Source organism: Giraffa tippelskirchi, chromosome 5 (genome assembly GCF_054371585.1).
Source record: "Giraffa tippelskirchi isolate mGirTip1 chromosome 5, T2T-mGirTip1v1.2.pri, whole genome shotgun sequence".
Classification (NCBI taxonomy): domain Eukaryota; kingdom Metazoa; phylum Chordata; class Mammalia; order Artiodactyla; family Giraffidae; genus Giraffa; species Giraffa tippelskirchi.
In genome coordinates, this window is record NC_137279.1 from 15,555,812 (window position 1) to 15,580,512 (window position 24,701).

Genomic DNA, 24,701 nt, shown 5'->3' on the forward strand with positions numbered 1-24,701 from the left:
GGGAGAAAAAGCTGAAGTATTAGTCACATGTTTTACATTTCTTCCTCTTGCTTGCCAGATTTTTTTCTTTTAATTAAGAAAGGAAAAATGGGTCAGCCCCAAAGAATTTTTACAACTGTCAGAATAAACACAAGGCCCAAGTAACCCCATAAACTTCATTTTTGGAGCCTTTTCTCCCCCTGTCCCTGTGGCTTTAAGTGTCCTTTATTTAGAACCCAGCCCAAGACAGAGCCCTGATGACTGTGCATCTTGTATACTGTAAGGACATGACTTCTCTCTGTCAAGAGGGAAGAGGATGGTGTGAGCCTACAGGAGAGCACAGCCTCTTCTGATTTCAACAGGACATGGTGGGTGGAGGATCTAAAGGTCAAAGAGATCCCTTGTCTAACCCAGCCTGGCTCCAAGGTCCTTAAGAAACCACCCTACTTCTTAGAAAGTATCTCCACCCATGGGGCAATTCTGAAGACATCTTCAAGAAACAACTCATCAGACGAAAGTCACTCTGGGGCTCCAGGGACGTGTTAGTGCTCAGAACACAGGTCCAGATGCCAGTCGACAGAACTGGAACCATTCTTAGTTCACCCTTCACTCTGGGGGTCCCCTGAGGTGCACCCATGCTCAGGTCCACCTCCTGCTGGGTCCGCTTTCCTTGAATTGTTCTGGAAGAGCTGCCACCAACCACACCTAAAATCTATATGGTGTTGCTCATAGCAACCTGCCCTCTTACAAGGCAGGCCAGGCCTCCTGGTGACGCACTATATTAAGCTGGACCCCACTAGGACAATGAGCTTCAAACTTTTTAGCTATGATTCAAAGTAAAAAGGAAAGATGCCCTTATACATGACTCAGTACCTACATGCACCTATTTAAAACACATTGTTTCACAACAATGCCATCCTAATATTTTTATGTCACTCTGTTCTAATTTTAGAATACTGATTTTTGACCCACTAAACTGACTTCAGAACCCACTCATAAACTATACCCTGCATTCTGAAATGCAAGGCCCTAGAAAAACATTGTCCAATAGAAAGACAGTGCCAGCCACAATTTATAATTCTAAAGTTGCTAGTAGCTACATTAAAAAAAAAAAAAGTGAACAGAAACAGGTGAAATTCATTTTGACAGTATATATTATGTAACCCATTATATCAAAATACTATCATTTCAACATGTGACTGCTATAGAAAATGACTGAGCTCTTTTACAGTATGTTCATCAAATGAAGTCTTTGAAATCTGGTGTGGACTTTGCCGGCAGAAAACATTTCAGTTCAGACTAGTCACATTTCACGTGCTCCACAGGCACAGGGGGCTTCTCTGGTGGCTCAGCTGGTAAAGAATCCGCCTGCAATGCAGGAGACTCCCGTTCGATTCCTGGGTCAGAAAGATCCCCTGGAGAAGGGACAGGCTACCCACTCCAGCATTCTTGGGCTCCTCTGCTGGCTCAGCTGGTAAAGAATCTGCCTGCAGTGCAGGAGACCTGGGTTCGATCCCTGGGTTGGGAAGATCCCCTGGAGAAGGGAAAGGCTGCCCACTCCAGTGTTCTGGCCTGGAGAACTCCATGGACTGTACAGGCAGTTGAGGCTAGCAGCTACCACACTGAACGCTGCAGCCCTAAGAGCTCTGGTGCCACACACCACCTCCCAGGGCAGCAGGGCCCATGATGCCCCAGGAGCAGAAAGGGGGGGAGCCATCCACACCTGCTGAACTGCACGGCAGAGTTGCTCACACGTCTCATCTCACACTGTGGTCACAGGCTCCTCGTGAAAGCTCTGATAACAGATGGGAGATTTCACAAGGAAGAAGAACAGACAGGCTGCTTGTTCACCAGTAATAAAAGGTATCACTCTGAAACTCCTCAAAGTCCAAATGCATTCTTTTGTCTGTGACATCCAAAATAGCACAAATGTCACATAAGATTCAAACCAGAAAGTAACTTTTAGAGAATCTGTTCTGGAAAAAGAAAACATATCTTGCTGATTAAAAAAGCTGAATAAATAGTATGACTGCAACTATGTTGAAATGTGTGCCTGTGAACTGAAGACCAGAAGATAAAAAGTGAAAGTTTAAAGACTGGGTTACTGTGGTAAAATTTATGGGTGATCTTTTTTTTCTCTTCTTGTAAAAATAATATGGATCATGTTGTGGAATCACTCTTTCAAGAGTAATATTGCTTTAAAAAGGTTCTTCCTTCTGTTCCAAAGCAAACATACAGCCCACTGAATCCCTATTAAAAAGAAAAAGGTAAGGATAACCTGCTTGTATAAAAGGCAAGAAGGACCAGAAGCAGTCAGAAAACTTGACCGTGACAGAACCAACTGCACTGGGATGGCCCAACGGGAAACAGGTAACAACAACTGGACTCCTGAAAACTTCCAGCATAGGCTTTACATTTTGCCTGAAGTAGAAATGTAAGAGTTAAGAATGTAAGACCACAGAGCAGAGGAAACTTGGGTGAGAGCAGAGAGCTGAGTTTTACTAATGAAAACTGAAAAGTCTTCAGACACTATTATGCTATACAATGACGTATAATTTACGTCACTTACTTTTAAATCCCTTCTTGGTCAGGAAACAAGTTAGAACTGGACATAGAACAACAGACTGGTTCCAAATAGGAAAAAGAGTACATCAAGGCTGTATATTGTCACTGTGCTTGTTTAATTTATATGCAGAGTACATCATGAGAAACGCTGGGCTGAGGAAGCACAAGCTGGAACCAAGATTGCCAGGAGAAATATCAATAACCTCAGATATGCAGATGACACCACCCTTATGGCAGAAGGTGAAGAAGAACTAAAAAGCCTCTTGATGAAAGTGAAAGAGGAGAGTGAAAAAGTTGGCTTAAAGCTCAACGTTCAGAAAACTAAGATCATGACATCTGGTCCCATCAATTCATGGGAAATAGATGGGGAAACAGTGGAAATAGTGTCAGACTTTATTTTTCTGGGCTCCAAAATCACTGCAGATGTTGACTGCAGCCATGAAATTAAAAGACGCTTACTTCTTGGAAGGAAAGTTATGACCAACCTAGACAGCATATTAAAAAGCAGAGACATTACTTTGCCAACAAAGGTCCGTCTAGTCAAGGGTATGGTTTTTCCAGTGGTCATGTATGGATGTGGGAGTTGGACTGTGAAGAAAGCTGAGCGCTGAAGAATTGATGCTTTTGAACTGTGGTGTTGGAGAAGACTCTTGAGAGTCCCTTGGGCTGCAAGGAGATCCAATCAATCCATCCTAAAGGAGATCAGTCCTGGATGTTCATTGGAAGGACTGATGTTGAAGCTGAAACTCCAATACTTCGGCCACCTCACGCGAAGAGTTGACTCATTGGAAAAGACCCTGATGCTAGGAAGGATTGGGGGCGGGAGGAGAAGGGGACAACAGAGGATGAGATGGCTGGATGGCAACACCGACTCAATGGACATGAGTTTGGGTAAACTCCGGGAGTTAGTGATGGACAGGGAGGCCTGGCGTGCTGCGATTCATGGGGTTGCAAAGAGTCGGACACGACTGAGTGACTGAACTGAACTGTCAATGCATTCTGGTAAGAGACACACACCCTAGAAAGTGCCACACACAACAAACCTGCCCCCAAAATCTCAGAGAAGCAGCTTTATCATTACCTACATAATCCTAGTGACTATGAGCACGGAGGGTGTCAGATCCCTTTACAAAAATGGGACAAAGCCAAAGTGGTTTGATATCAGGTTAATACAAGCTTGAAAAAAATTGCAGCCCTCAGATAAGAGATTAAATAAAATATGGGGAAATATATTGTAAGTAAAAATAAAATGTAAGTAAAATAACTTTAGAATCCAAAGCAGAACTGGGTTCCCAGAGGTTTATCCATGACCCATGACTCAAACCTATACATCACCAAGAAGCGTGTGGTGTGTGTGTGTGTGTATGTGTGTGTGTGTGTGTGCTCAGTCGCTCAGTCATGTCCAACTCCCTGCAACTCTATGGACTGTAGCCCACTAGGCTCCTTTGTCCATGGAATTCTCCAGGCAAGAACACTGGAGTGGGTAGTCGTTCCTTTCTCCAGGGGATCTTCCCGAGCCAGGGATCAAACCCAGGTCTCCTGCACTGCAGGCAGTTTCTTTACCATCTGAACTACCAGGGAAGCCCTTTTGGGTTAACTTTAAATACCATGTCATTCTACCTATAGAGTTCTCCATAACAGTTCAATCAATTTCATAAGACCATGAAATGTATAGAAGAAGCAATGGTGACAAAAATAAGGCAAAATCAGCATTGTTCTTTTTTTTCTTGTGTCATTCATTGAAGTATAAAATATAAATCAGATCTAGCTTACCTATTCTATATTTTCCTTTTTGATTCAAAGAATGAGATTTACATCATTATCAAATGGCCAAAAAAAAAGATCATGAAGACACATGTTTTATAATAGAGTTTAGGTCAAACGACTTATAAGATGCTTACCAAGTGGTACTGACTGTGGCGTGGACATGGTTCCAAGTGATGGGAATATGATGATTAATTAAATATGGTCCCACCCTCTGCCCTTGAAGTACTCAAATGAACAGGGTAAAGAGAAACATTTGAGGGGAAAAAAAAAAAAAAGGATACAGTGTGACAAGTGCTACAGTTGAGCTTTTGGTAAAGTGCTAAAAAGACCCAGATAAAAGGATAATTATTCCAGAAGAGGGAGAAGGTAGAAGAGCACAGATGGCATTTGAGCTGGGACTTGGAAGATAAGTCGTTTATTGGTCAATCAGCGGACAGAAAAGCACTGCAGGCTGATACAGTAGCATCAGCAGTGTCAGGAGGAAGACGGTGCTGCATGTGAACGTGGACTTCACCATGGGTGATGAAATCTACAGCTCTGTATTCTCCACGAAAAGTAAGGCTAGTTCTTTTCATGGCGACATAACCCACATCAGGAGTTGGAGGGACAGACAGATGGAAAGAAACCTTTTAAGACTTTATCTGCCACACAGAAAAGTATCACGTGCCCTGCTGCTGTAACTCTTAGCAAAACAGGGAGTTCAGGTTAGGGCTGGGCGCTGAGATCAGAGCTGCCACCATCAGCACTTTTTGGCCCAGTCATCTAAAGTTTTACAAGCCTTTATCCCTAGAGCAGACACTCATTTGTGGATTGTCTAGGTCAACACTGGACAGAAAGTCACTTTTTGTAAAGAATATCATAATCCTTCAACTCTGACCAAAGAATGTTCACAAAGAAACACTTTAACCAACTTTAGCTTCCTGAGAAACACTTCTGTGGGAGTCAAGTGGCAGCAGGTCCCCCTGGGGTACCCACAAGCAGCATGATGGATGGAAAAGCTGGTCCCTGGGCTCAGCTGGTCGTGACACCACTGCTCCGCAGAGACGCAGAGACGGGTGTTACACAAGCACCTCGAATCACTGTGTGAGATGCCTTCTCCTTCTGTACCACCCACAGAGTCAGCACATGCAGAGAGAATTCAGTGTCTGTCAGTAACACTTTAACGTGAGCAAATCGCTTATTCAGCATCTTTGTACAAGAGATTTAGTTTTCAATTACAGCCCTGGGTACAAAGGTCAGTTAGCCCCATAAGTCAGCTGAGAAGAGGTGTAAACAACAGAGAATGGATGCAAGAGTCTGATTATCTTAAGAGCATAGTAAAGGATCTTAAGATACTCACAGGGGACCCTAGATGAATAGCAGGAAGGTCAAGTTTGTGGGCAAGAAGCCAGGGACCCTGGTGACTATTTTTAGTCCAGAGGAAGGACAGGAAGGAACAGGAACAAAACAAGGAACTCACCCAGGAGAAATGGAAAGCAAGAAGGAAGAGATTGTCATAAGCAAATGGAAAGACAGTGAGAAAAAAATAGATCTAAAAACTAAAATTGCATTCCTAACAGGAAAGCCAGGAATGCCGCAAGAAAAGGCTGAAAGAGAGAAGAGAACCCAGAAAGCAACAACGGGACTACTCAAAGGAAATATTTTAAATGTCCGCATCTTATGAGAGTCTGTGTGGGCTGGTTGGCAACATTTCGCCTCTGGCATTATTAGGTCATGAGTTCAAGTCCCACAATCAGGATTTGGCCTCAAAGCAAGCGTTGACTTTCCAGCAGCTCTAAAAGGCTAGAAGCACTTTCCATTCCTTGGTGTATTAACTTTACTGTCCTTCTCTGCAACAAATTAAAAGTACCCCAGAGAGAGAGAGAGAGAAGCAACAGCCACTACCTCAAAACAAACAAAATCCTACTAGAGAGAAAATAAGAAAAGAAAGAGAAAGTAGAAGGTTTTCACGTGCAGGATATTTACTGCATTTGTCTAGAATCTTGTGAGTTTGGGGTAGTTGTTTCCACGTCCAATCTATTGAGAGAAGCCTTGCCTGCACTTTCAAAACACCTAGAATACTAGTAGTAACAATGGTCGTGGCAGAGGCAACACTACTTGCTGAACATGAAGATATCATTAGGTTATTAGCAAATGGGAGGAAAAAAATGTAGAAAAGATTCCCTCTGGGATGAGGGAAGAAAGGCAACAGGCCATATGCCCGTAAAGCATTTAGGTGATGAGGAGAAGGAAAAAAAAAATAAACGGCCTTGAGGTAACAATAAGAATATCCTTGTATCTGTATAATCATTTACATATTTAAAAGTACTTTTATATACATTGGGTTTCCCAGGTGGCACCAGTGGTTAAGAACCCACCTGCCAATGCAGGAAGCATAAGAGATGTAGGTTCAATTCCTTGGTTGGGAAGATCCTCTGGAAGAGGACATGGCAACCCACTCCAGTATTCTTGCCTGGAGAATCCCATGGACAGAGGAGCCTGGCAGGCTATAGTCCACAGGGTCGTAAAGAGTCAGACACAACTGAAGTGACTTAGCATATATACATTAACTCATATGATCCTCACAAAACCCAAGGGCAGAAGGAGTATTCCCATTTCACAGATTAGAAAACTGAAGGTTTATATGGTTGTGCAACATTCTAAAAGTCACAACCTCAGGAGAAATTTAGTTCATTCTCAGTCTGAGGCTCCAGTACTGCACTTGCTAACTTCACAACATGTGGCCCAATGAGAAATTTAATCTTTATTCTAACTTGTGCAAGCACTACTTACTCACATTCCACATTATGTCCAATGAAGAATGATTAGCATGTTTTACCAAGCAATTTTTTAAAAAATCATTTCTTACCTTCCCATTTTTCAGGCAGAAATAGCAAATGCAGAAGACGGAATATAGCCCATTGTTAAGTCATAAAATATTTTTAAAGCATAAAAAATCAGAGCACTGACAAATTAACTACAAAGGAAAACTGAAGGAATCTGAAATGTGAAATACTGGAGCCCAGGCCATAATCGTCTTTCACCGTACAGGCAGCCAGGCAGAGAAAACACAATGATGCACATTACTTCTAATAAACAAGGATTACTAAACCCTGCCACAGCCCTTCCTCCCAGATGTGCAAAATGAGAAAGGGATGTCAGGGACACAAAGCATCTCTAAGACCATGTCTCAGTCGGGCAGTCTGGTTTCTATACAACAGCAAGCATCAGGGAGCACCCAGGCCTCTACACAGTTCCATGGTGGGGTGCACAAGGGCTCCCAGACAGTGGGGTCCTCATGGGAGCCCACTGCTCAGTGAGGAAGGGCAGACCATATCCTAAGCTCAGTGCCAAGCACCTTACCCACACAACTCCCTCCTCATAGTAATTCTGTCCAGAAAGTGAAGTCGCTTAGTCATGTCCAACTCTTTGCGAGCCCATGGACTGTAGCCCACCAGGCTTCTCCATCCATGGAATTTTCCAGCCATGAGTACTAGAGTGGGTTGCCATTTCCTTCTCCAAAAACTGGTGGAGGTGCTGGGGAGGGGACTGCTAATTTCCTCCCTTTCCAGGGGAAGAACTTGGGCTGAGAGAAGTAACTTCAGAGCTCAAGCTCACATTGCCACACACGGGCAGAGGCCAGCTCTGGATTCAAGTCTGTCTGGCTCCAAAGCACAGGCTCATGACCAGGGTATGGGTTACCTCCCTCAACTGGCTCTCCTGCTGGGAAAACCCTGAAAAGAAAGAGCAAGTAGGAGGTGCTGTCTCCTGCAAAGGCTCCAAGCCAGGGGGAAAGAACCCCAAACTGATTCCCCAGCCAGTACCTGTTCATTCCTGGTTAAGTCGTGTGTAAAACAGATATGCTCACTGTGTTGTGTCATTAGGAGGAGTCAATATTTGTATAGAAGATAGCAAATGTTTTCCTGTGCTTCACAAACTAACCAAATGCTTCCGATTTCTTGAATTTTCTATTTGGGAGGATCCATTATCTCCATAAAGAATTTCAAGGATTGCAACTTTAATTAGAAGAGCCAGGACTATGAAGCATTTCATTTTCAGGTAATGTCAAATCTAGTTTCAATTATTTTTCAGTTCAGTTCAGTCCCTCAGTCGTGTCTGACTCTTTGCGACCCCATGAATCGCAGCACGCCAGGCCTCTCTGTCCATCAACAACTCCTGGAGTTTACCCAAACTCATGTCCATTGAGTCGGTGATGCCATCCAACCATCTCATCCTCTTGTCGTCCCCTTCTCCTCCTGCCCTCAATCCTTTCCAGCATCAGGGTCTTTTCCAATGAGTCAACTCTTCACATAAAGTGGCTGAAGTATTCGAGTTTCAGCTTCAACATCAGTCCTTCCAATGAACATCCAGGACTGATCTCCTTTAGGATGGACTGGTTGGATCTCCTTGCAGCCCAAGGGACTCTCAAGAGTCTTCTCCAACACCACAGTTCAAAAGCAATTATTTTTACCTACGTCCATTACATGCACTTTTGTTAGAAATCGTCCACAGATTTCTAGCTCTGTCACCAGCAGTGACAGAAGTCATGGGCAGGAGAACAGCATCTGACTAAAGAACAGTTGCTACCAAGAGAGTTGCCAAGAGCCTCAGTTGATGTTACTGACCAAAGACCTTCTACTTTTAGCAGAAACGGTTTGTCTGTGGCCTTCAAATTGTCTTGAGAAAGATGAAGCTGGAAGGACCCAGCCTTGGCTTTGCTTTTACAAAAGATGAGGATGGGTGTTAAAATCAGCAGGAAATGAAACAAAGGGGGAAAAGTTAAATTGCTCAATTCCTTGCTGAAAAGAGCAAACAAACAAAGACTGTCGGGAGGAGTGTACATGGGATGAGATTAACTGTGTGGAAATGAATTCAAATGAATGGACCACAGATGGTACAAGCAATTAAACTCTAGAAAATGTAGGGTAATGATTCTGTGAGGGTGGAAGGATATACAGAACCACCAACAACACCATCCCACTCCCAACCACCACCATCATTATCCTCAGAAGTCAGTAGTACACGGTAATGACATAAAGATGGCTGTGAGGAACCAAGCCACGCAAAAACCCCATTCATTGGAACACAGTACACAGCCACATTGGTGAAAAGGCACGGGTATTCCTACAGCGTTAAGCCCAAAGGATCAGCAGTAAAAGACATGCCTCTCTCTCTCTCTGCACAAGACAAATAGGATTTTATCCAAGGTGGTGTCTTCCACCTAATGTAATCTTTTCCTACCTTTATTCCTTCCTCCTTTCATTTATATCCTTTTTAAGCTGAGGACAGTTCCTAAATAGAAGAAACTTAATCAATCACAATAATGACACAAGAGAAACCAAGCAAAAGACAACAAAGTTAGGCTTTGATCAGTTATATAGAAGAGGTCATGAAATGACATTAGAAAGATGCACCAAATCCTAAAAAAATACAATACCAAAAGACATTTCAATTTACAGTGTGTGCATGTCTGTGTGTGTGTATAAGAAAGATTGGGACTGTGGTAGGTGGCAAACTAAGGAAGCACTGTTTAGTCGCTCAGTCATGTCCAACTCTTTTGTGACCCCATGGACTATAGCCCACCAGGCTCCTCTGTCCATGGGATTTCCTAGGCAAGAATACTGGAGTAGGTTGCCATTCCCTTCGCCAGGGGATTTTCCTGACCCAGGGATCAAACTCAGGTCGCCTGTATTGCAGGCAGATCCTTTACAGTCTGAGCCACCAGGGAAGCCCCAAAAGGAAGCATTAGATCTTACCAAATTTCTTCTTTTGTATGAGTGGAGTCAGCAATCAGACTGAGCCTCTGAGAGCGGTCAAGCCAACAGCCAGGATAAATAAAAAGAGTTTAAAGAGATCGAGCAGGGAGAGAGAAAGAGACCAGAACACCTAACCATAAAATTTCTTGTGTCTCTAACAACACAATTATAACTTTAACTGCCGATGTCTAAAATACAACTCTGTAATCATAGTCCTGTGGGTTCCATATTTATTCTCTCTCTGTGGCCTACAGATTCAATCTGTTTAGTTTGTAAGGAAACAGAAGACTTTAGAAGGAAAAAAAAAACAGAGAAACCACAAGCTCTTCAAAGTACTCTGGAATCTGAGAAACAAGCAGTGCCTGCTGCTCCCCCGTTCATAAGCCAGATCCGAGACTGCGTCTCTGGACAGGACACAGCAGGCATGCCTGGGTCTGGTCTTCGGGGTGTGCCGACAAGCCATTTGCTAGTGTTTACATGGAGCAAGTCTGCCTTGAAGTCCCCAGGACATTTCATGCAATGAGAAGAGGGTAGCGCTGACCCCAGAAAGCCAGAAGGCTTCTGACCCACTCTCTGAATCCCCGGTGGCTAAGATCCATGCCTGCCAGGCCTCCTCTCATCAGCCTCTACTCCCACGACTCTCCCTACACTTCAGTTCAGTTCAGTTGCTCAGTCGTGTTCAACTTTTTGCGACCCCATGGATTGCAGCATGCCAGGCCTCCCTGTCCATCACCAACTTCCGGAGTTTACTCAAACCCATGCCCATTGAGTCGGTGATGCCATGCAACCGTCTCATCCTCTGTCATCCCCTTCTCCTCCTGCCTTCAATCTTCCCAGCATCAGGGTCTTTTCAAATGAGTCAGCTCTTCGCATCAGGTGGCCAAAGTATTGGAGTTTCAGCTTCAACATCAGTCCTCCCTACACTCCCCACCCTCTTTGCTCCACTGCCCCAGTTTCACCCAGGTCCTTATCTCTTTCCTTAGTTCATGACCACTTCAGCCTCCCTCCCTAGTCCGGCTCCTTCCCCTGGTGTCCACCCCTCAGCTGTCAGTCATCTCTCTAAAATGTAAATCTGACCCAGCCACTCTGCCGAAAGCCCTTCAGTGATGACAACCCAGCGCTCAGGACCAAGCAAATTCCAGAGCTCAGCATGGACCTGGCTCCAGCCCTGCTCTCTGGGGTCCTTGCCCATCACTGTCCGCCCAGGCGCCCCTCTCTCTTCCCCAGGCTGAGCCTCTCACGGGGCTCTCATCTCTGGCCGCCATGCTTTCTCCCACACTGTGCTCTCCGGCTGGAATGCCTGCCTCCAGTGCCCCACACATCCTCACCTAACTCCTAATCATCCATCAACTCACCACGAAAGGACCTGTTTTCCATGCAGCCTTCCAGGAGTGCCCACACCCACCTGATACACACACCACCCTTCTCGGCTCCCCTAACACCCCATGCAGATATCTCACACAGCACTGGTCACACTGACCACAACACATGGTAATTAGCTTATGTTTCTGTCTCCCCTACTACCTGAAATCTCCAGAAGAATAAGGGGTGTCTTGTATCACTTTGGATTCCCAAGGTTTAATGGGGTGTCTGGCATAAAGTAGGCTGTTGGTGAATCAATGGATTGTATAAAAGGGGAGGCTAGCAGACTCCAAAGCAGATGACAGAATCGCACAGCGGCAACAGCAGCAAGGGAGTTCACAGTGGGTATTTCACCAGCAAACAACCCAGAAACTGCCCAGACTCCAGATTCCAGATCAACTCTGTGGGGACAGCCACACCCATCAGCGACCCAGACACGAGCCTGCTGAGCGTCTCTCATGGAACAAAGCTACATTCCCTACCTTCCCCCATTTTACCAGTACTTGCCTTGCTCTGTTCACAGACATCTTTTTTTTTTTTTCTTTCCTGTAAAAAAGTCTATCTGGGTAGAAATCTAAACATATTACTTATTTTAGCCTATTACTCCATATTTTAGTGCAAAATGTATAGAGGTCAGTCACTACAGGATTCTGATTACGTGGAAAGGGGATACATACAAGGATATGCGTGCCGTGGACAAAGGAAACCAAAATAAGTGGGATGGGGCAGTGGAGAATCCAAGCCAAGAGCTAAAGGGGAAACGCAGGGTACTGACTTTACTGCTCTTCTTTCTGTGCTAAATTTAAAACCCCAGGAAATTTTTCTTTAAAATTTGACAGAAATAAGAATGAAATATGTTTATAATATTAATGAAACGGCACATATACTATGGGGCTTCCCAGGTGGCTCAGTGGTCAAGAATCTGCCTGCCAATGCAGCAGATGGAGGAAACGCAGGTTCATCCCTGGGTCAGGAAGATCCTCTGGAGGAGGAAATGGCAACCCACTCCAGTCTTCTCACCAGGATAATCCTATGCACAGAGGAGCCTGGCAGGCTACGGTCCAAGGGGTCACAAAGAGTCAGACACAACTGAGCATGCATGTATACTGTAAGCACAAGGAGTTAATGGGCCTCATGAGTACACTGTTATGTATCTGCTGGGGATAGACATGTATCTTGAACTTGACTGAGTGTCCCCAGAATTGCTGAACTGAAATGGATATTCTTGGCTTACATGCTAAATATTCCTTACACAGACCCCAGAAGATTCTGAAAGCAGTGAAAGGACTCAAGGTAACAACAATAGCTCAGGCAACTGAAATTTACCATATCTTCTTGATGGGTGGAGGCCACATGCCGTAATATTGGATTATTTTAGAAACATGTTCCCATGGTCAAAATGAAAAATACCAGTTGGTTCTTTTACCGATGGTTGCTAAATTTTGGAATTTACTTTCTAAAGCTTAAATTAAACACTCTGATATACCAGAATAAGGCAACGCAAGGGCCTGTTTTCCTAGATGAAAACAAGGATGACAAACTATAAACTGAGGGCCTCTCTAAGGCTTATCTCCTTAAAATTCTAAAACCCTGCTCCTGAGCCCTCCGACCACACGACCACACGTGATGGTAATGTTTGCCAACACTTTCTAACTTGTGCATTGCCTTTCTTTCTTCAACACTCAATACAATTGGACCTCTGGGCTTTAAAAGGCAAGTTAATTCACTGCCATGATTTTTTTTCTTAAAATGAATAATCACTATCTTTGTTTGGGCCCTGCTTTGTTATACAAAGGATGTACGACAGCTGTAATCATGGCTAATTAGTTTTTCTCACTCCCATGCACCCCTCTTCTTTATAAGCTAACATCTTCATGCTGATTTGGTTTCGAATCAGGAGCAACCATACCTTCATATTTATCAAGATAATATCTGCCTCCCCAGAAGGCATGAAGCTTGATCCATTCATTCAACAGATACTGAGTTTCTGCCAACTAGCTGGTCATAGTTCCCACTTTATGGGGCTTAGAGTCTAATGGGAAATACAAACAAATAGTTACAGCAGAGGGAGGTAAATACATGACAGAGAGATAAAGAATGCTTCTGGAACACACAGAAGGGGTACCTCCTCCAGGCCAGGGAGATCAGAGAAGCTTCCCAGAACTGAAGTGAGCTGAAAATTCAAAGAACTGTATGCCATTAAAGGCACATGGACAGCAGGGCCACGGAAACCCCAGGTGGACTCAATCCCAATGGTCCACTTAAGTTGAGGTCAACGTCTCCACCCAGACTGACCAGTGCTTACCTTCCCACTGCACTCATGCAACCCACGAGGAACTACATCAGAGTTCTAGTTCTTTTTATTTCTAAAGGCATTCTGTTTTCTCTTGTCCCATTTCATTATCTTTACTAGCCTCCGAGCTATCAAATATTTCAATTCAACCCAACAAGGGCCTCCGTGGGAGATAGTGTGATAAACATGGGACGAAGGGCAGGGAGGCACTGGGGCCCCACACATGGGCCACAGAACCCCAGAACCGAGAAAAGCCATGTGACTATCTGCTGACCATTCCACTCCCCACAGACCTTGCAGAGGTGACCACACTCTTCCAATCCTGCCTGTGAAACAAATATCCCCACTCTGAGATAACCTTGGGTTTGACAGATTTCTCTGGACCCTGAGCCTGTCATAGTCTGAAGACAGCAAAATGGGCTCCGGACACTGAAGCCCTTCCCCTAACAGTGGGTTCCCTTTCCTCGGTCCATTTGTATATTCCTCCTAAAATGAGACATTTCCTGCTTCCAGAGAATACTGCTATTTTCCTAAACTGTTTCTACATTTCATTGTCAATGTATGACCACGATGCTGGGACCAAAGTAGAATAATAACTTTTCACCATTTGCTCTTCCAAAAAATTACTGGAAATTTTTCTACAAGCTTAATAGAACAGTTGGATACATTATTTTTAATGTCTCTTCCAGCCCTGAGATTTTATGATTCTCTGACATAATCAGAACCATTTTTCTTTGAGGGTTATAGCTGGGTAAAATTATCCTAGACTAAGATGTTATTGTAAAGAGAAAATTGGGTCAGTATTTCAATAATATTTGGTTTTTCAAAGTTGCCTGGCATAACTTCACTGTCAGCGAGCGAAGTTGCAGCTGCGTGTACCCTAAATCCAGCCTGGGCCATAGTTGACTGTATACTTACAACTGAAGACAGAGGGCGTTACTTCAAAAGATCAACTGAACACAAAATTTCACAACAAAACAAACAACGTCCTCAACGTTTTGGATTGTATGATACTTCACATCTAAGGATGTGTAATTTTTTTGTTATCCTTCCCAAATTGGATCTTAATTCTGTTTTGTGATCAGAGTACGAGAAACTACAAAAATTATACTCAGTCACACTTTGTTGTTGTCGTTTGGACGCTAAGTCGTCTCTGACTCTTTTGGGACCCCATGGACTGTAGCCTCTTTAGGGACCCCGTGGACTCTAGCCCACCAGGCTCTACATGGGATTTCCCAGCCAAGAATATTGCAGTGGGTTGCCATTTCCTTCTCCAGGGGATCTTCCCAGACCAGGGATCAAACCTGTGTCTTCTGCATTGGCGGGTAGATTCTTGGGAAGCCCACTCAGTCACTTAGGCTTTCCTAATTAGCCTTACATACTTGTAATGAGAGCTATACCCACCCTCAGGTGCTACATATGCTCGCATGTCTTTGGTGCACCACACTTTACACATCCAAGACGGAGAGCTTATCAACAAGAAACACATCTTCACAATGAGTATCTCAATTTGCAGTTCAAGTTATCACTCAAAGCATAAACAAAAGAAAGCCATATGTCTTGAGTCTTGAACCAGGTAATACATAGGGGGAAAGTATACTATAAGCATCCTTGTTCTTCTGAGTCAATGTTTTTTTCCACTACTATGGAAGCAGCAGCCTTCAGGTCCCAGCAGCTCCCAACAGCAAAGAACTAAACATCTGGGTTCAAATCCAGCCTCTACCACTTCCTAACTGGGTGACCCTGGCAAGCAATTTAACTTCTCTAGCATTAGACTTTAGTTTCCTCATGTGGAAAGAGATAATCACAACTCCACCTTTCCTCATGAACTATTATCATATTTTGATATGCTCTCACCTCCTCTCAGTCTCTGGTTCACTATAAACCCAGCTGCTCTGACGTGAGGAATATAGTCGATAATATCGCAGTGATTTTTGTATGGGGACAAATGCTTACCAGGATTATCACAGTGATTTCAAAGATGTGTGCAAATGTCAAATCATCATGTAGCATACGGGACACTAACACCGGAGTGCCCATCAGCTATAGGTCAATAAAAAGTCAATAAATAAAACTAGCTGCTCTGAAGAATTCTGAAAGGGTGACTGGAAAAACAAGTATAGAGAAGCCACTCACAGGCCTAAAGAGAAAAGCTTTGTAATTGCTATGGCTCAATTGGTTGAGTCACATTTAATTAAGTCTGGAATTTCCAAGGACAAAAACAGTGCTTCCCAACAGGACACCAAAGACAAGAAAACAAGGGGGATTGGGGTGGGAGAGTTCCTAGAACTGGTTCCTGAGCACGAGGGGTGATCACAGCAAATCATACTTTGCTGAAATGGGAGGAGGGGACAATCCCTCCATCAACTAGAAGCAATCTTTTTACATTTTTCCCTCTTGGTATTTTAGCTCTACTGCTAAATCCAGGGTGAACTAACTCTGAACTGTGCATAAATGTGAGGACTCTGGGAGGGGGCGGAGAGAAGAGGAGTCCTGTGGGCACAATGGTCAGTGAGAATTACCAAATAACTGGGGACATCTAAATGAACCATACCTCATTGTGTTTGGGACCTACAGAGTTAACCTGTCCATTTTCCCGTGACTTACTCATTCACAGCTATTGTGTTTGGCCAAAAACTAAAGCTGTCGTCCAAGCAACATCAGTCTCATTATAAAGAGAGGAACAACCTGGCATCAGAAAATGTAATGACCCTTTTGAAGGCAGCTGCTTCAGAAGCTTGTGAATCATTTTGAAATACTCGGGCCAAACCACATCAATACCGCATTTAAATAAAATGCAATACACGCAACCACCAAAAATAAAGTGATGACTTGTCAGAACTCTAGTTCTGCTTTTCCTATCAGGTCTTCTGGTGATATACCTAATTAATTTCAAAATCATATTCCAAGTAAGGTACCTGCTTAATAAGTGAAGACCTCAGCCTTTCAAAGGAAAGGCTCCTACCTTTCTAGGCCATACCTGCAGATGCAACTAACAGCTGACTGCCCTAGAGGGTGGTACTTCAACCCCAAATACACAGCCTGACTTGAAGCAGCTGGGGAAGCCCAAAGCAATGAATGCCTGTGTCAGCAGCCCAGGAGACCCACGGAAGAGGAAATCATTGCTGTTGGCCATCCTGACTTAAACTCCAGGAATTGCAAGTCACATGCTGCCTCTAGTCTTAAAGCCCTGGGCAGTTTTGTTTCCTGTCCTCTTTCGTACCTGACCTTTGACTGCTGCTCAAAAAAAAAAAAAAAAAAAACCTGAATTTTCCAAAACCCAAAGCCAGTAGAGATTGGATGCCAGTGCATAATCTTCACTGTTCTCAAGCCCATCAGCTGTGAAGCCTGAGTATGGTCAGAATAAGGCCTGGGGAAACCACACTCCATCCTCTCTGTTCGCTTACTGCTATGTTCTTTCTCAAGGCTCTCTGTGTCACCTCTCACTGTTCTTGGAGGATTCCTTCTACCTCCAGATGAAGAACTCCTTCATTCTTCCGCATGATGATGTCTGCCCAGGCTTCCCACATCCTCTTTAGTTGTGATGTGTTGAAGGATCCATTAGGAGATAATGAATAACTCACATGATCTCACCCAATACTTTAAAATCTCAGCAGGGGGGGGAAATGTTGTTTATGGAAGCAGTGTTTCTCCAAAGCCCCAGCCCTACACGCACTGCACACATGAAGTGGTGGACACTAAGTACCATGTAAAGGATGTAACCATGGGAAATGCGCCATCCCCCATAGGAGGCCGATTTGGAGTATCAGCGCCCCTGAGCATTCTGGGTACTTGGTAAAGGAACAGGAGCGGAAGAAGGACTGTCAGGATCAAAAGCCGGGGAGAGGGAGAGAAAAGGATGCCAGCGGGGCAAAACGGCTCTTGTCTAACTCGGTGCTATCTTCTGGTCCTGTTACTCTACGTTACTTTCTGCCACTCCACCCTCACTCTATTTGCCAAATACCTCAAGATGTTTCTAAGAGGTTCTGAATTATTGACAAACCTAAGGGAGACGCTTCGGAAAAGAGTTAAGTACAAAAACAGACCGGTATGGCTAGTGCAAACACTTGGTCATTGGCAGTTTCCTTTTTAAGGCCAAAAGAGAAGAAATGGGGGGAAAAAACCCTGCCTCTGCTAAATAATAATGATATTCACAGAACAAGAGGCCCTGCAAGTCCAAGGCTCACAGTCTCCCCAGCTTTACTCACCCCAAGCCATCTCGCTCCTTTATTGGCAGCCTGTTGAATCTGGACTCTCTTGAGGGTGACATGGTAAACAGCTCCTTCCTCTACCTCTTCACCCCAGTCCTGAATCGAGCTCTGCCAGGAGACAGGACAAAGAAAAGGAAAAAGTTGTTTGTTTTTTTCCCCCCTCTCCACTAACCACAATCTATCCCAGCTGCTTTGCTGCTTACAACAGCACTCAGGGCATAAGATGGGCTGTTTAAAATAAATATTACAATCAGAGCAACATAAGACATACTGTGATAGAGAACGCTGAGATTTTCTTGGCTCCCCAGCCCCTTCCTGTGCTATCAAGAGCCCCGGGCTTTTCCATTTAGTTATTTTTCCTAGACTCCTTCACGTTTATCTTAAATAGCTTTTTAAAGTCTTTTTTTCTTTCTTAAAGAAACTGAGGTTTAGTCCTGATTCACTTTTCCTCCTTAAATGAGAGGAAAAAGAATTCCCTGGCAGAAAAAATTTGTCTCTTTCTAAGTGGCTCCGTTCTTGGAGCAAACTGCATTTTAAACTCTGCCACAAACAAGTGTTTAAAATGCTAAGAGTGCTTGCTCCTTTGGAACGAAATGCTTTGCATGTCTTTTTTCTCCTCTTATTGTTTGGGAACCCAGAAAGTTAGCGGGAGGGGAAAAGTTTTTATTTCCGTCAAATAACCTGGCAAGTGCAGAAAAAAGCAACACATCGGCTGTGTGCAGCGACCCCCTGGGTTTCCCTAAAGTTGAAGTTTGTGTTTAAAGAGACGCTGAGACTCAGAGGCGCTCCGCGGTTCACCCAGACTCTTGCCTGAAAAGTTTTCCTTTGCTGACATACATTAGCCCAGATACACCAAAGGCAACTGCTGAGAAAAATAAGTATGGTTTAAAGGGAGAAGACACGCAGCGAGGAAGGCGGAGAAAGCCGAGGGAGAAAGCTGTGAGCTCCCAAGTCTGGGATCGGATGGCTCCGTTCACTCCGAGGAGTCCAAAACCCGCCCAGAGAAAGCGGGAAAAGATTCCCCACCAGAGCAGCGTCGGGAGAAGGCAGAGAGTTCTCGTTACCATTTTAGCTTGCCAAAGCAATTTCATTCTCAGTTTTCTCTCCGGTGTGTGGACGCGGCATGATGCGCCCTGCTCCCAGGCGAACGCGATCCCCGCGCGGCTCCGCCGCGGCGCCTCCAAGCCCCGGCCCAGCGCGGCCGCCGCGCACGGAGCACAGACACGCGCCCGCCGCCGGTGCGCGCGACTCGGCCACAAAGGGAGCGCGGCGAGCGAGCCGGCAAGCGAGGGCGCCGCAGACTCCTCCCCACGCCACCCCGCCGCTCCGTGATGTCAGGCTTTCCTGTTTGTGCTCGGGAGCACACTCTCCCTTTCTGAAATCCCGCGGATAAAGTTAGCACGCCGTGATTTCTCCAGCTCTGAAGGCGATCGGCGGCCAGCCACGCTTTCCAGTGGATCAGGTTTTCCTGAGTGGCCACCAGGTGCCCCCAAAAGATCCGGGTGTGGTATCGGGGATCTAAGCGTGTTTCTCCTTCCTTCGCTCAAGGAAAAAAAGGGGGAAGAGGTGCAAAAAGGGATGGGAGGAGGGGGTCGGATAAACGTCTATTATCTTCTTGTTACCTATGGAATTTAGATTCAATCAGGGCGACCCCAGTGAGAATGGCAGTACTAGAAGCCAGGAAGTTTTTCATAAGGACCACCCCACCCGCAAAAAAAAAAAAAAGAATTGGTCAGAGGGTTTCCCAAAACCCACACCCCAGGGTTGCGCTTGTCCTGAATCAGCACACCACCAACAGGAAATGGCTCTGGACGTCTTTCTACCACCCATAGTTTAAGGCTCATCAACTGTAACTGGCCATTGTGGGAGGAAAAGGGACAAACCAGGAGCGGGTTTTGCTGAGACTGACAGCGTGGAAATTGGGCCACCGGCGGCCCGGGAGGTTCGGTGAGTCTTTGTGAGTCGTCACCATGGGTTGAGTTGTCTGTACTGTAGGGACACAGTGGGATGATAACCTCGGGGAGAGAGCCATTCAGAGGACACTGCTGGAGGGAGTTTTGTCCTAGTATAAAGTAAATCAACAGCGAAATTCCAGATGATAATATAACCAAACATTGGCACATGACAGAATTCCATGCCAATTGCAAAAAAAAATAAGTTCAGAGCTCATGTCTTTTATACTCTTCTCCCCTAAATGAATTTAATCGCCTTTAAATACTTTTTAAAAGAAAGGCCTCTCATTAATTGCCATGCTAAGGCATAAGGCTGGGCTTTGGTTAATAATAAATATATTATGAACTGAAAAGCTGAAGAATCCAGTGTACTGGTGTTCCCAGGAGAGCAAAATAAATGACAGTGAGGGTGCATCCAGGAAAAATAAAAAGATCTTTGGACACTTTAGAACTTCTTGAAGTCGCTCAGCAAAGTTCCCCACAAACAATCAGAAGCTATTGGACAAAAGGGATGCTCTTTTTATCAAACTTTGATTATTTCTATTTTACAAAACCACGTAAACTAGACCTTTCAGTGACCACCAGCATAGAGTGTCCCCCATGTCCAGAGAAAAATGGTGTGGAAGACCTACCACCTGCCTCTTAAGCCATTCCAGGCCCACCCCTATTCAGTGATCTTGACAAACACAAGATACACCTGGGGACAGTTAAACAACCCATCAAATTAATTTCACAACTACTTTAACCTGATTTTTGGCTGTGCATTTGGAGATGACTCCTTAAATTTTTCTAGTTCAGGAATATTAAGAAGTGTCTTCAAACTTGCCCCTCCCAGGAAGCCTTCTTGGACAGGGCCGCTTATAACTCACAAGGCTCCAGTCAAGTTTCAGATCCCATCAGCCTCCTCTCCACCAACTCCCTGGCAGGCTACCTGAAGAGTAAGGGGAAAAGAGGCTTCCAGCAGAGGCAGCTTCAAATCCTGGTTTTACAGTAAGAGTGAACTTGGGCGCTACTTTCATTTCCTTATCTGTGAAATGGGACAAGGGCTTCCCTGATGGCTCTGGTAAAGAATCTGCCTGCTGATGCAGGAGACTGGGTTCGATCCCTGGGCCGGGAAGATCCCCTGGATATATAACTCAACATGCTTACCTGGGAAATCTCATGGACAGAAGAGCCTGGTGGGCTACAGTCTGTGGGGTCACAAAAGAGTTGGACACGACTTAGTGACTAAATCAGAACAATAACAAAATGGGACGAACATCTACCTCATAGAGTCTGAAAAAGGATTAAATGGAATATGTATACAACTCACCTAGGGCATGATCAAAAAAGCTCCATTCCCTTATTATTATCACACTTCCTCCCAAACTGCATTTTCTCAGACTCACTGTAAAGTTGTATGTGTGGAAATCTAAAGTGATGTCTTCTCACTAAATAATTTCAGAGAGATTTTCCAAGAATAACTACTTGTATTTATACCCAATAATGTACATGATTTTGTCCGAATGTTAATCCTCAAAAAAAGGCTGGTTTTATGCTGGACAGAACAATCAACTGTTGCAGTTTACAATTTTTAAATATTTATTTTAAAATATTCCACCTGCAGGCAGCTCAGCCAGTATTACCTTATTACATACTTTTGGGTTAAAATACTCCTGATCAGTATCTGGGGAGGATAAATCGGTAAGCCATTTATGACTAAGTTTGAATTTATTTACTAGATTAATCTACCTATAACTTTATATAGTCCTAAAAGAATAGGTCAAGTTTTGTTTAAAGGATATCAGCAGTGTTTTATACTTTTCATCTTTCATCTCCTTGGTTAAGTTTACTCCTAGACATTTTATTCTTTTCAATGCTTTTTTAAGTGGGATTGTTTTCTTAATTTTGTTTTCATATTGTTCACCATTAATGTATAGAAATGCAACTGATTTTCACATATTGATTTTATAGCCTGCAACTTTACTCGATTCATTTGTTAGTTCTGATAAGTTTCAACAAATAGTGCTGGAAAAACTGCACATTCACATGCAAAAGAATGAAACTGAACACATCTAACATCATACACAAAAATCAACTCAAAATGAATTAAAGACTTAGGCAGAAGACCTGAAACTATAAAACTCATAGAAGACTACATAAGGGAAAAGCTTTATAACATTGGTGTTTGCAAGGATTTCATGGATATGACACCAAAACCAGAGGCAACAAAATCAGAAACAGACATGTGAGACTACATCAAACTAAAACACGTCCACACAGCAAAGGGAACAGAGTGAAAATGCAACCTATGGTATGAGAGGAAATATTAGCAAACAACATCTGATAGAGTTAATATCCATAATATATAAGGAACTCCTATAACTCAATGGCAAAAATAATAACTGAATTTTTAAATGGGCAAAGGACTTTAAAAAAACACATTTCTCCAAAGATGTACAAATGGTCAACAGTTCTGTAAAAAGAAGCTCACCATGACTAATCATCAGGGAAATGCAAATCAAAACCAAATAAGATATTGTATCACCTCACACCTCTTAGGATGGCCATTACTTAAAAAAAAAAAAAAAAAAAAACACGTTGACCAGGATGTGGAGAAAAATAAAACCTTTGACACTATTGGTAAGAATGTTAATTGGTACATTCATTACAGAAAACAATGTAAAAGTTCTTCAATAAATTAAGAATAAAACTACCATATGATCCAGCAATTCCATTACTGAGTATTTATCCAAAATAATTTAAATCAAGATCTCAGAGAGACCTGAGTGCTCCCACATTCACTGCAGCACTATGTATAATAGCCAAAATGTGGAAACAATGTGAATGTCCATCAGTGCATCAATAGATAAAGATGATGTGATATATATAGACAAAGGACTATTATTCAGCCTTGAAAAAGGATATATTGTCATATGCAACTACACAGATCTCCTTGGACTGCAAGGAGATCCAACCAGTCAATCCTAAAGGAAATCAGTCTGAATACTCACTGGAAGGACTGATGCTGAAGCTGAAACTCCAATACTTTGGCCACCTGCTGCGAAGAGCTGACTCATTCCTCATGCTGGGAAAGATCGAAGGCGGGAGGAGAAGGGGACAACAGAGGATAAGATGGTTGGATGACATCACCGACTCGATGGACATGAGTTTGAGTAAGCTCCGGGAGTTGGTGATGGACAGGGAAGCCTGGCGTGCTGCAGTCCATGGGGTTGCAAAGAGTCGGACACAACTGAGCGATTGAACTGAACTCAACTACACAGATGAACCTAGATGCCATTAAGCTAAGTTAAATAAGCCAGTCACAGAAGGACAAATACTGCATGATTCCACTTACATGCAGCATCTCAATTAATCAAAGCTGTAGAAGCAGACAGTAGAAGGGTGGTTGCCAGAAGCTAGGGAAGGGGGAAATAAAGAGTTGCTCTTCAGTGATGAAAAAGTGCTAGAGATCTACTGTACAGTATTGTGTTTATAGTTAACAGGTACTGTACACTTGAAATTTGTTAGTTGAAGGGAGGGGAAGGAAATCAGGAAATATCTATTCTTACAGCATTAGGATGTTGCTAGGAATAGATTTATGTCACCTATTCGGTGATCACTGGAAGTCAGTAGCAATAGAAGATTCTTAGGATATAACAGGAAAAGGGAAGAGGTATGGAAGAACCCCAAATGAGAGAAAGAAAAAAAAATTTTTCTTGTTCAGGGCCAATAAACAGAGAACTGGTAAAAGCAAACATAAGTAGCTTGTGTGCAGATTCTTTAAAAGAATCTATCAGGAAATGGAAATACAGAGTTTATACACTCCATTTATTCATTTATTTAGTCATTGGCTTGTATGACATCATGCTTTTCTAGATTTTACTCTACATCTCTGACTGCAAGAAAAAAGTAAAAAATATAAACATTGTGAGAGTATAGTTATGTATGTAGGTTGACATAGAGTAATACTTATGTGCCTGGGTAAATGATAAGACACTTGTTATATCTCAACCTAGAGTTTGACCCTCACTTCTCATAGCCTTGTCCTCATATTTCCTTTCATGCCTATCGTGAGTGTTCAATAAACTATTCTATATAAAGTAGCTAACAGAATAAACTATGCTAAATAAAGCACCAGAGAGAGTGCTTTTGGAACATAGGCGGCCTTGAATAAAAATGTATCTTCTTCTCTCCCTACCCCCACACTCTTTCCCTTTAGTGTAATTCTGTGTTCATTTACTGCATTTGGTTTGCAATCTGCATGTTCTTTAGATGTCTGCTTAGGTAATAGATTGTACTGTGTGACAGAAGAGTCAGAACAGTGCAAGTATAATAGACATTGCACTTGGAAATAAGTGGGCAAAAACTTGTCTTAAAGATGGCAATATCAGCATAAGATAGAAAGGGGAAGGCCACAGCTTTGTCCTCAAACTCACTGCTGGACTGTGATGTCCTGCGCCCAGTTGAAAGTATAGAGGAAAACAGTCTTAAAGCAGCAACAGTAATAGTAACAACAGCTATGTCAAAAAAGCTAAATAGTTGAGAGGTCAGGATTCTCCTTCCACACATTAGGACTGCTGAGTGCGTATTGCCTCTGCTTTCCTAAAGCCCTTACCTAAACAGATGAGCTTGAAAATTTTTCCCACTTTTGAGTGGAATTGATAATAGCCACTTTGCACCATTTTATTCACAAACTATATATACCTTTAGCATTCCACGCATGCACGCTCAGTCGCTCAGTCGTGTCCGACTCATTTTGACCCCATAGAACTGTAGCCTACCAGGCTCCTCTGTCCATGGGATTGATTCTCCAGGCAAGAATACTGGAGTGGGTTGCCATTTCCTTCTCCAGAGG

At 43.5% G+C, this 24,701-nt stretch overlaps 1 protein-coding gene across 19 annotated transcripts in view; it reads right to left on the reverse strand.

The window, feature by feature from the left end:
- Nucleotides 1-24,701, reverse strand: part of RGL1 (ral guanine nucleotide dissociation stimulator like 1) — a 276,237-nt gene that overhangs the window by 116,572 nt on the left and 134,964 nt on the right. For 14 of the 19 annotated variants that reach the window (XM_081492488.1, XM_081492471.1, XM_081492475.1 and 11 more), the window contains one exon: nucleotides 17,910-18,020. The exons of 2 other annotated variants lie outside the window; for them this stretch is intronic. In XM_081492488.1, the coding sequence (XP_081348614.1) occupies nucleotides 17,910-17,971 (62 nt within the window). In that variant the 5' untranslated portion in view covers nucleotides 17,972-18,020. Of the gene's footprint in view, nucleotides 1-17,909; nucleotides 18,021-18,976; nucleotides 19,170-24,701 lie in introns of those variants that run through there. 3 more of the 19 variants (XM_081492487.1, XM_081492486.1, XM_081492483.1) reach the window with 1 other exon arrangement.